This window comes from Phodopus roborovskii, unplaced genomic scaffold, assembly GCF_943737965.1.
Source record: "Phodopus roborovskii unplaced genomic scaffold, PHOROB, whole genome shotgun sequence".
Classification (NCBI taxonomy): Eukaryota; Metazoa; Chordata; class Mammalia; order Rodentia; family Cricetidae; genus Phodopus; species Phodopus roborovskii.
This window is the reverse complement of record NW_026126599.1, coordinates 7,267,366-7,278,174: the sequence shown is the minus strand read 5'-3', so window position 1 is coordinate 7,278,174 and position 10,809 is coordinate 7,267,366. Positions and strand designations below refer to the sequence as shown.

General features: G+C 51.1%; 1 protein-coding gene across 1 annotated transcript; it reads left to right on the top strand.

Moving 5' to 3' along the window:
* Positions 1-204: 204 nt before the first annotated feature.
* On the top strand, positions 205-10,809 carry Zscan25 (zinc finger and SCAN domain containing 25). The gene is made up of 6 exons (XM_051205469.1): positions 205-368; positions 2,588-2,989; positions 5,304-5,505; positions 5,962-6,053; positions 7,246-7,369; positions 9,028-10,809. The coding sequence occupies exons 2-6, from the start codon at positions 2,606-2,608 to the stop codon at positions 9,855-9,857; spliced, it is 1,632 nt and encodes a 543-aa protein (XP_051061426.1). The 5' UTR covers positions 205-368; positions 2,588-2,605; the 3' UTR covers positions 9,858-10,809.

Genomic DNA, 10,809 nt, shown 5'->3' with positions numbered 1-10,809 from the left:
CTAATGCATCTCTTAGCCTAGTTCAGAGAAGCTCCTTTTTGTAGAGATTCATTAAAATTATTTTTAATAAAAACGTTTGGCGGCAAGTATAGATGAGGAGGCTGGCACTGACCATGACCGACCATAGAGATACAACTTCTTCTGAGACCTCCGAGCTTCCTAGAGAGAAACCGGACACGGACCCTTTCCATAGGGCACCTGCCTGACAGCATCCGCCACCCACTTCCGGTCCGCGCAGGCCGGGGCAGGTGCTGAGCGCGCAGTCAAGGCCGCGGCCCGGTCTGGGCGTGTCGGGACGGAGCAGGCTGCAGCTTGGCCGGGAGCCTGCGGCCCGGAGGTCGCCTCTCCACGCACAGCCGTGGTCTCAGGTAAGATCCACGCTGATCGCGGCCGGGCCAGGCGAGGGTCCTAACGCCGGGTGTCCACGATCCGCGGGAAGACCTTGACCCTGCGACTCTGAAAAGCGACACGCAGCTTTTAGAGGCAGATGCAGGACAGTCAGTGGAAGAATAGGCACGCGGCACCTTCTGTCTGCCAGAGGCCTGCGGGGAAAGATCCACGAGGGCCTCTTGCCCCCAGGGCACCGGCAAAACGAGCTGGGCAATAGCCAGGACGTTCGAGAAAGCTTGGTGCAGCAGAGAGGCGAGTGCTATAGACGGACGATGAGGAGTCGGTTTAAGAGGCGTGTAGAGAAAACCACAAACATCCGATAGAATCTGTAGCAGAAGGTCATGGCCTCTCTCGCCCGCTAGTTGCGCCAACAATCTGAGCGCCTTAGTGCTTTGGGCTTGGGGCCTGTTTCTCCAGCCTGCCCGCCCGGAAGTAAACAAGACTCATTTTACGAGCTGCAGCGTCTTTTTCCCCAGGTGCAATGTTTGCTTCCCACCAGTTATTCCCTCCCGCCCTTCCTGTTTCTCCTCTCCTTTTCTTCCAGCCAGATTGGTCTGGAACTCACCATCTTCCAGCCTAAGCCAGGTTCCGGGATTACAGGCAACTCCTGTCATGGCTGTTAATCTTCCTTTCTTTTCGAGACAGGATCTCACTGTGTAAGTGTGACTGTCCTGGAACTCACTCTGTAGACCAGGCTGACCCCGAACTCACAGACAACCGCTTGCCTCTTCGTCCCAGTGCTGAGATTAAAGATGTGTGTGTGCCACTACACATAACTCGTTCTTTTTTAAAAAATGTATTTTTATTTTATGTGTATGGTTGTCCCCCCCCCCCCCCGCATATTTGTCTATGTACCACATGCATGCCCACAGTGTCCTGAAGACACCACAGACCTTCTGGAACTGGAGTTACAGATGGTTGTGAGCCACCATCAGTGTGCTGGGAACTGAACCCAGGTCCTCTGCAAGAGCAGTGGGTGCTCTTAATCACCGAGCTGCCTCTCCAGCCCCATCTTTCTTCTGTTTAAACCTTCCATGTTTTGGGAGGGAGACAGCTGTATATGCATGCTGCTTGCATGTCCTGTCCGTGCCTCCGCTTTTACTTACTCTCTTGACTATACCTACCATACCTCCCCTCCCTCACCCCTCCCAGGGACACCCAGACACCCCACTCCTATTTTCAGTCCTCTTCTTTTTTGTTGGGATGCTGACTGATTTTGCCGGCTTAGTCCCAGGCAGGACTTATGCAGGAGACCATGGGAAGTGACCATGTTGTATCCAGAAGACAGCATTTGACAGTACTATCTCCCGCCCACCTTCTGCCTCTTACATTCTTGCTGTCCCCTCTTCCACTATGTTCCCTGAGCCTCAGACATCCCATTTAGGGAAGAACACTCAGCAGTCACTTCTCAGCCCTTTGGCCAGTTATAAGTCTCTGCATTAACTGTAAGCACAAAGAGGCTTCCTTGACCAGTGTTGGGAGCAGCATAAATACTTAGCAGGTGGTTTGATACCATGTCTATTTCAGCAAAACCACAGTAGTAGGTTCTCCCTTAGGTCCGTAACCTCCCTGGCTATGGATTGTTGGCCAGGTTTACAGTACCAGGCATGGATTTCTTCTTGTGGAGCAAGCCACATAGAGTCAGAAAGCAGTTGGTTACCTCCATGCCAACCACTGTTACACCATTGGACATACTTTGTCTGGCAGGTCATTTGTGATTGTAGCATGCAAGCTTCACTGCTAGGTAATGCCAGCAGTGCGTTTTCTCCTGCAGTGGTCTATAGAGCCCCTTCCAGCACTGTGAAAACTCACTAACACGAAGTTTCCGGGTCTCTTCCAGCTTGATTTCCGAGTCCTGCTACCAAACTGTGTTGTGTTTTCCGCAGGAATGCTTTACCATCTAGTTACATGGGCCATCAGGAGCAGTGGCAATGGCCTGTGCGGCATTGTCCCTAGACTGAGCACACCATCACAGTCAACCCACAAGTGAATTTGTTGGTTTTGGCCACAAAGTTTGCCTCGATTTTCTCTGCTTCATTGTCTCTACCCTGACTAACCTAAGCCCAGGTCAGCTGATAAGATTTAGAGGGTGTATATTAGCTTCCTGAGAAGAGTTGCCGGTGCAGAAACAGCTGGGTGGGTTGACCTCCTGTGTGTCCTCTGTTCTCAGAATGAGACTCTCTGTTGTCACCCTTAGTTTTGCTGGAGCTTGAAGATGCTGAAAGAGCGTCTGGAGATGACAGATCCTCAGCAACAGATGGATGCTCCAGTAGTGAAGCTGGAGAAGGAGCTGCCATGGGGCCGGGCAGGGGAGGACTCAAGTCCTGAGGCATTCCGGCTAAGGTTTCGTCAGTTCCGCTACCAAGAGGCCGCTGGTCCCCAGGAAGCCCTCAGGGAGCTCCAAGAGCTGTGTCGGCGGTGGCTGAGGCCCGAGCTGCACACCAAAGAGCAGATCCTGGAGCTGCTGGTGCTGGAGCAGTTCCTCACCATCCTGCCCCGAGAGTTCTACACCTGGATCCGAGAACACAGCCCAGACAGCAGCAAGGCTCTGGCAGCCATGGTGGAGGACCTGATGGAGAGCACACCGGAGGCCAAGGCGGTGGGTGAGAAGAGGGTGTCCAGGCCTTGCGCGGTTGGTGTGGGAATTGAAAACAGAGAGATTAGGAAGTGGTGGGAGTGGATGAGACATAGAGCCTGCTCCATCGTCCCCCCGGCCCCAAAGGAGCTTTCCAGAAAATGGCTGCAGTTTTAGCAAAAAGAGTCGAGTTGAGATGGCACACTAGGTGAAGCGCTTGCCATGCAAGCACGAGGACCCGAGTTCGGATCTCTGAGGTCTATGTAAAAGCCACATGAGGTAGTGTGCATGTGTAATCCTAGTGGTGAGATGGGAGGCAGAGAGAGGAGAAGTCCCAGCAGTTTGCAGTCCAGTTAGCCAGGCATCCTCAGCAGGGTCAGCAAGAGTCCCTGTTACAAGATAGAAGGTGAGAACCAACACTGGACGTTGTCCTCTGCTCGCCACACATGCCCATACTCACATACATGGTCACACATACACAGCATGTACACTTAGAACATGTTTTTTAAGAGAGCCATCTTTAGGGAAGACATCTATGGGCAGGACGGCCCGATGCCATGGTTTTGGGCATTAGGCCCCCCTGGTGAGCCTCAAATCCAGTGAGAGCAGTTTTGATGGTTTTGGGTCCACTGTGAGCTCTGCATAACCTTGAGGAAGGGGCTAATGTCAGTGCTTCTGACAGTGGCACCTGGGATTCCTTATTCACCTTTAAGAACCTCTGCTCAGGCAACACCAGACTTGTGGCTTCACTTTGTTACAGAAAAGCAGTTTTAGGAAGAGCAGAATGCTGGGTAGCATGGTGGTCTACCCAGGAGATGGAGTTGGCATCCACTGAGTGAGCTGGGTAGATAGACAGTGAAATCAGCAAGCAACAAATCAGGTGACAGACTTTGCCTAAATACATTTAAGGTGCAGAGTGATAAAGGAAGATACTGAGATCACCCAATGTTCTCTACATATGATGCACATGCACCCACACACATGTGCAGACACCACACGTACCCATGCCATAAAAAAGACATTTTAAATATCTTTTAGATTTTTATTTTATTATGTGTGGGTGTTTTGCTGCAAGCGTGTCTGCCTCTAATGTCCAGATCCCTCAGAACTGGAGTTAGGACTAGTTATTAGCTGCCATGTGGATGCTGCAAATTGAACCAGGGTCCTCTGGAAGAGCAGCCAATGCTCTTAACCACTGAGCCATCTCTCCAGCCCTTAAATAAATACCTTCAGGCCAGGAGTTAGTAGAGAAAGAGAGATGCTCTCATTGTGGCTCACAGTTGGTTTAGAAAGTGTGTTGGCAAGAGAGCGAAACCTCTGTCCCCGCTACCTCCACCTTCAGGGAGCAGTGATAATGCTGATGCTCCCCTCACTTTCTCCCTTTTGTTTTAAAGATTCAAGCATACACGTCTTTGTGTTGTGTGTCTGTGTTAGCATGTGCACATATATTCACATATCCACAGGGGCTGGGAAAGGGCGTTGGATCCCCTGGAGCTAGAGTTCCAAGCGCTTGTGAGCTGCCTGGTGGGGGTACTGGGAACCGAACTTGGGTCCTCTGCAAAGGCAGTATGCACTCTGAGCTCCCTCTCCAGCCCCCACTCTCCTTTGATTGATTGTAGGGCCTCGGTGCATGGGATAGTGCCATCTGCATTTAGGGTGTGACTTCCTGCCTCAGCTAACCAAATCTAGACACATACCTTCACAGATATGCTTAGAGGTTTGTCTCTTGAGTGACTCTAGGTCAGTGTTAATTGTCAGTGTTAAAAACTAGGGGAGAGAAGAAAGGGGAATAGGCAGGGCTTTGTTTCTAGGAGAACGTCTCTGCAGAGTCCCACTTTCTGTAGAGCAGCTGTTTCTCATTTGCTAGTTCACTTGGGGAGAGTTTAGGGTTCTTCGTGTGGAAGAGGTCAGCAGCTTCTCTTTCCTCTTCCTTCTACCCTCTCCCCCTTCTCCCTCCCTCCCCCTCCTTTCCCTCTCTTCTTTCTTTTCTTTTTTAAACAGGGTCTACTATGTAGCCCTGGTTGGTCTGCAGTTCACAATTAGACAAGGCTTGCTTTGAACCTAGAGACAGAGAGAGAGAGAGAGAGAGAGAGAGAGAGAGAGAGAGAGAGAGAGAGAGAGAGAGAGAGAGAGAACCTCTTCCTTCTACTGAGTGCTAGGATTACAGGCTTGGAGCACCATACCGGGTTTAGTGGTGCTGGGAATCGAACCCAGGGCTTCGGGGCTTTATGCATTTGAGGTGAGCACCTCCAGCCTTGCTTTCTTTTTCAGTTTTAATTCGGCTCTCTTTCACAGCCTCCCACAGGTCCCATTCTAATTGGTGTGGGGTTCTTCTTAGGTTCCATGCCATGCCCAGGGAGAGCCGCTGGTCACAGCCCTTGGTGGAGGATCTTGGCAATCAGGCATCCCTTTAGGACCAGTGGAAGTCAAACCTGAGTGGGGGATACTTCAAGGAGAAGGAGTTCAAAGCCTGGGCCCAAGCACGGCAGGACAGCTGAGCCAGGGCCCTGGAGACGGGACACAGGCCTTCCAGGAGCAAGGTAAGATGCCAGTCATGAGATGGAAGGTCCCTTCCACGAGAGACTTTGTCATTATGAGCGTCTCAGAAGTGTGTTTAACTCTGAGAGGACAGGGCTGGGACAGTCTTCTCAGCCAGAACGGGACAGAGGACACCCAGACTCCTAGCTGTGGGTCATTGTGGTACTGAAGTCATTCTCTCTCTGTCTCCGTCTATGCCTATGTGTGTCTCTCTCTCCCGAGATAACATCTCTCTGTGTAGCCCTAGCTGTGCTGTGCTGGAACTCAGTCTGTAGACCATACTGGCCTCGAACTCAGAGATTCAGCTGCCTCTGCCTCCTGAGTGCTGGGTTAAAGGTGTGCTCCACCACTGCCTGTCCCTGAAGTAATTTTCTGTGGTTCTGAGAGCATGTGTGTTGGGGTGCAGTGCTTTTGAATTGTTGGACAACAGCCCTGATGCTTCTCTGTATTCTGCTCAGCACTGCCCATTCTTCATGGGGGTCCAGCTCTTCCCTCTGTGAGCACCAGAGACCAAGAGATTGCTGCTGGGTTCCTTGCAGCCACATCCCAGGTGAGCTAACATACCTGTTTGGGAGATTTTGCTGATTTGTTTATCTTTTGAGATGGGATCTTATGTAGTTCAGGCTACCCTCAAACTCAGCATGTAGCTGATGGGGTCAGAGAGATGGCTCAGCAGTTGAAAGTGTCTCCTGGGTCCACAGAACACGAGGTAGGGTTACAACATTCATGGCAGGTGGATCATAGCTTCCTGTAGTTCTAGCTCAGAGGAGCTGAGGCTCTTTTTCTGGCCTCCCTGAGGGCTGTACATATGTCTACCTCTCTCTCACACACACACAAAAGTAAACCATTTAAAAAAAAAAAAAAAAAAGAGCCTAGGAGGTCTTTAAGCTCTGGATCCTTGTGTTCCCACACACATCCGGAGTCTAGGTGCTGGGATTATGGGCGCGTGATACTGGTTTGTGTGATACTGAGGATGGAGCCCAGGGCTTTAGACATTCTAGGCAAGCACTCTACCAGCTAGCTCATCCTTATTGCTAAGCACCATACGCCCTTGTGCTTATTAAGCATGGCTTTATTCTTTCCCTTAATTAAAATGTATTATTTATCTTCATTGTGTGCATGTGTATACGATGGGTATGAGGGTGCCTGTGCCACTGCCTGTGGGAGGTCCGAGGACAACACTGTGTTGGTTTCCCACTTCCTTGGGGCTTGTCAGGCTTTACCTACTGGACAGTTCTTTAGGAAAGCATAGCCTTAAGGTGGGGCTTGAGGGGACAGTTCCCCCAGCGAGTCCAGGGTCCAGGTCCTTCCGTCTTTGCTGTGCTTGAGCCTTTTTTCAGTGTATTTAATGTGGTGGGGATGTACCACAGTGTTCATGTAGAGGCCAGAGGACAGCTTGCTGGCTCCGTCCTCTCCTCCCACCCTTGCACTTCTAAGAACTGTACTGAGGTCGTCTTGCTTGGCAGCAAGCACCTTAACCCACTGAGCTATTGCACCAGCTCTAGGGCTCTTACTTTTTTTTTTCTCTCTTATTTTTACTTTTCAGGTGTATGAATGTTTTGCCTGCGTGTATGTATGTGCATCACATGTGTGCCTGGTACACTCAGAGTCCAGAAGATGGCATCCGATGCCCTGAATCTGTAGTTACAGGCAGTTATTAACTGTGTGTGGGTACTGGGAACTGACCCCCCAGTCCCCTACAGGAGCAGCTTTCTTTATCTACAGCAATCCTGTCGTTTCAGGGCCTGGGGCCATTTAAAGACATGGCCCTGGCTTTCCCTGAGGAGGAGTGGAGGCATGTGGCCCCAGCGCAGATTGACTGCTTCGGGGAATACGTGGAATCACAGGACTGTGGGGTCCTTCCAGGTAAGACTGTTGCCTGCATGGGTGCTGCAGTTTTAGGAGTCTTGCCCTAGCCATGCTGCTGACAGGGTAGTGTGGGGAGTGTGGGCGAGTCTTGGAGAAGTGTGCCCCTGACGAATGGACATCGAGGGCTGCAGAGAAAGGAACTAGCAGAAAAGGAGTGTTTGACCTGGGTCATCCAGCAGATGGCTACTTAACAGTCACTGCTTGCAGGCCTGTGTGGCAGCCTTGTGTTGGACAGGGATGTGCTGGATGAGAGAATGCAGAGTGCGTGTGTACAAGCTAATAAGTGTAGTCTAGAGAGGGCTCACTGGCTACATCAACATAAAGAGACCAGGGGAAGAGAATCACCAGGGTGTGCTCTCATAGAAACCTCTGAGTTAGGTGTCTGTGTGTGCTGTATGTGCATACGTGTCTATGGATGCACATTATCTGTGCTCATGCCCAGAGGACAGAAGAGGTTATCAGGTTTCTCCCTTTGTCAGTCTGCCTTATTTCTTTGAGGCAGACTGGAGAGTGACTTTTTCAGCTGGACTGACAGTCCTAGTGATCTTGCTGTCTCTGCCACCCACAATGGTGGTGTTACAGGCATGCCTGAGACCACACTGTCCTTGTTTTATGCATGCTTCGATCTGAACTCGGGCCTCTGTTTGCTCAAATGCTTTTGACCACTGAGCCATCTCTCCAGCCCCACTGACTTAGATTTTGAAGGAACTGAAAAGTCTGAATTAGCAATACGTTAAGTGGGAGGGGATTTAAATCTGTCATGCAGTTCAGTATCAGGCAGGGAGGTGGTAAGGAATAAAGAAAGGTCAGAGTTCAGGGTTCATGGACATGAAAGGTGTTGAGGTTGTTGACCAAAGGAAAAGGAAAGGAGCCATTAATGAACATACCAGGAGGCTGAGTGTGGTTGTGCAGGACTGTGATTTCCCCCTTCAGGATTGCATGAGTTCAAGACCAGCCTGGATTACTATCTCAGAAAGCCAAATCACCACCACTACCACCAAGATAAAGGGATGCATTTGGAGAAGAAGACATAGTGCATGAAGTTCCTTGAGTGGTCACTATTAGAATGAGAGGAAGGCAGAAAAGGAAGTAAGAAGAGTCTCCTTTCAGACATGCCTTTCCAGGGGGCCACAGCATCACAGTGAGCAAGGAGGCCTCAGGCTGAGGAGGGGCGGCATTACACAGAACCATAGATATAACATCTATAACATGATGGAGCCTGAAAATGTAGGCAGCCATGGGGGTCTGGAGAAGAGAGATGGCAGCCTGTAGATCTATCTCTCAGTTCCTTTCAGATCCCCACAAAGAAGGAAGTTCAGTTTGTGTAGGTTTGGGGGATGGTGGGGGAAGCCCACGCCTTGTCTCCTCGACTGACCTAGCCCACCTGGCCTGTGGCATGCAGGAAACCCTAGAGAAGAGTGTAAAGATACAACAGGTGATTGCCTCTGTCTGCCTGTGTGTGAAAGGAGCTGGTCTTGCTCACATCTGCAAGTGGGAGAGAGGGTGGGGCTGAAAGGTCACAGCAGCTCTCTGGAGCTAGCAGAGAAACAAGGACAGAGAAAGGATGGTGCCTGGTTTCTGGGCATGAAGGAAAGCAGCAGTTGGAGGGTCTATGCTGGAAAGTCATCACCGTGTTGACCTCTTTTGCCACACAGGTGCTGGGAACAAGGAGAAGGAAGCCAAACCCCAGCAGGAAGACCTGAAAAGAGCATTTGTTGGGTTGACTTCTGATGGGTTTGGAGAAGCAGCCATCCAGGTTCCTGGGCCAGGGGGTGCCTGTGAGCAGGAACCTGGGGCCTCTGGGACCAATTTACCTGGGCTCCCTGCTCCCCAGCATGGGGTCCCCCTGCCCGATGCCCTCAACACTCACAATTCTTTCTGGAAGCCTTTCCAGTGCCCTGAATGTGGAAAAGGCTTTAGTCGCAGCTCCAACCTTGTCAGGCACCAGCGAACCCATGAAGAGGAGAAGTCCTTTGGCTGCGTGGAGTGCGGGAAAGGTTTCACTCTGAGGGAGTACCTCACAAAGCATCAGAGGACCCATCTGGGCAAGAGGCCCTATGTGTGTGGTGAGTGCTGGAAGACCTTCAGCCAGAGGCATCACCTGGAGGTGCACCAGCGTAGCCACACGGGGGAGAAACCCTACAAGTGTGCAGACTGCTGGAAGGGCTTCAGCCGGAGGCAGCACCTGCTGGTGCACCGCAGGACACACACTGGGGAGAAGCCCTACACCTGTGAGTGCGGCAAGAGCTTCAGTAGGAATGCCAACCTGGCGGTGCACCGGCGTGCGCACACTGGGGAGAAGCCCTATGGCTGCCAGGTGTGCGGCAAACGCTTCAGCAAGGGGGAGCGCCTGGTGCGGCACCAGAGGATCCACACCGGCGAGAAGCCCTACCACTGCCCTGCCTGCGGCCGCAGCTTCAACCAGAGGTCCATCCTCAACCGGCACCAGAAGACTCAGCATCGCCAGGAGCCCCCAGTGCAGTGAGCCTACCATGGGGACAGCTCTGTCTCGGCACAACTTGCATTATTCCAAGTGGCCTGGGCCTTGCCCAGTGAGGAACAGCAGAATATGTCCAAGCAGGAGGAGGGCAGAGCGTAGTGTATGGAGGGCTTCCAAAGAGCCCGGCTTCCTTCACCTGTTGTAGGGAAACACAATCCTGAGCTTCAGGTTTTTGTTTTTTGTTTTTTCCTCCCATAGCGGGATTTGGGAACCCACCTCCTGAGCAAGTTTGGAGGGAAGGGCAGAGTTTTGTTGTACATTGTCAGCTTGAAGCTCGTTTTTCTTTTTGAGGTAAGGTCTTGCGTTAGCTAAGATGATCTTGAACTTCTCATCCTCCTGCCTCCTTCTTCCCAGTGCTGGGACTACAGGAGTGTGCCACCGTGCCTGGTTTATGCTATTTTGGAGATGAACCCAGGCTTTGTGCATGCTAGGTGGGCTACTCTACTGACTGAGGTATGTGACCATCTTTGAAGTTCAATTTTTTGGAGAGAGCTCTCTCTTGCCTGTGAGATTATTAGCTCTGGCCTGCCCTCCCTCCATCTGTTTTTCATTTGCAAATATTTATTAAGCACCTATTATGCTCCTGGCTCTGAGAATACCCTGGTGATTGGGACCAGTGAGATCTTGGAGCTTGTGAGCAAAGCTGACTCAGTAGCTTGTAAGTATCCCAAAGCACGTGTTGTTGCAAGTGCCACATCCTGTGCCAGACTGTCCCTGTGTGGGAATCTCACATGCCCTCCACCTCAGGTGGGGCCTTCTCTCATGCAGCCTGTTTAATTTTCCTCTCTTGGCAGCCTTATTGTTGTGGACTAGAACATCTTACCCTTATCTGTAAAGTCTCCCTGTCCCATTACTCCTGCACACTGTAACCACAGCTACTAGAAAATTAATATTTTGCTACTGATCGTTGAATAAATGTGGAAATATTTTAAAACAA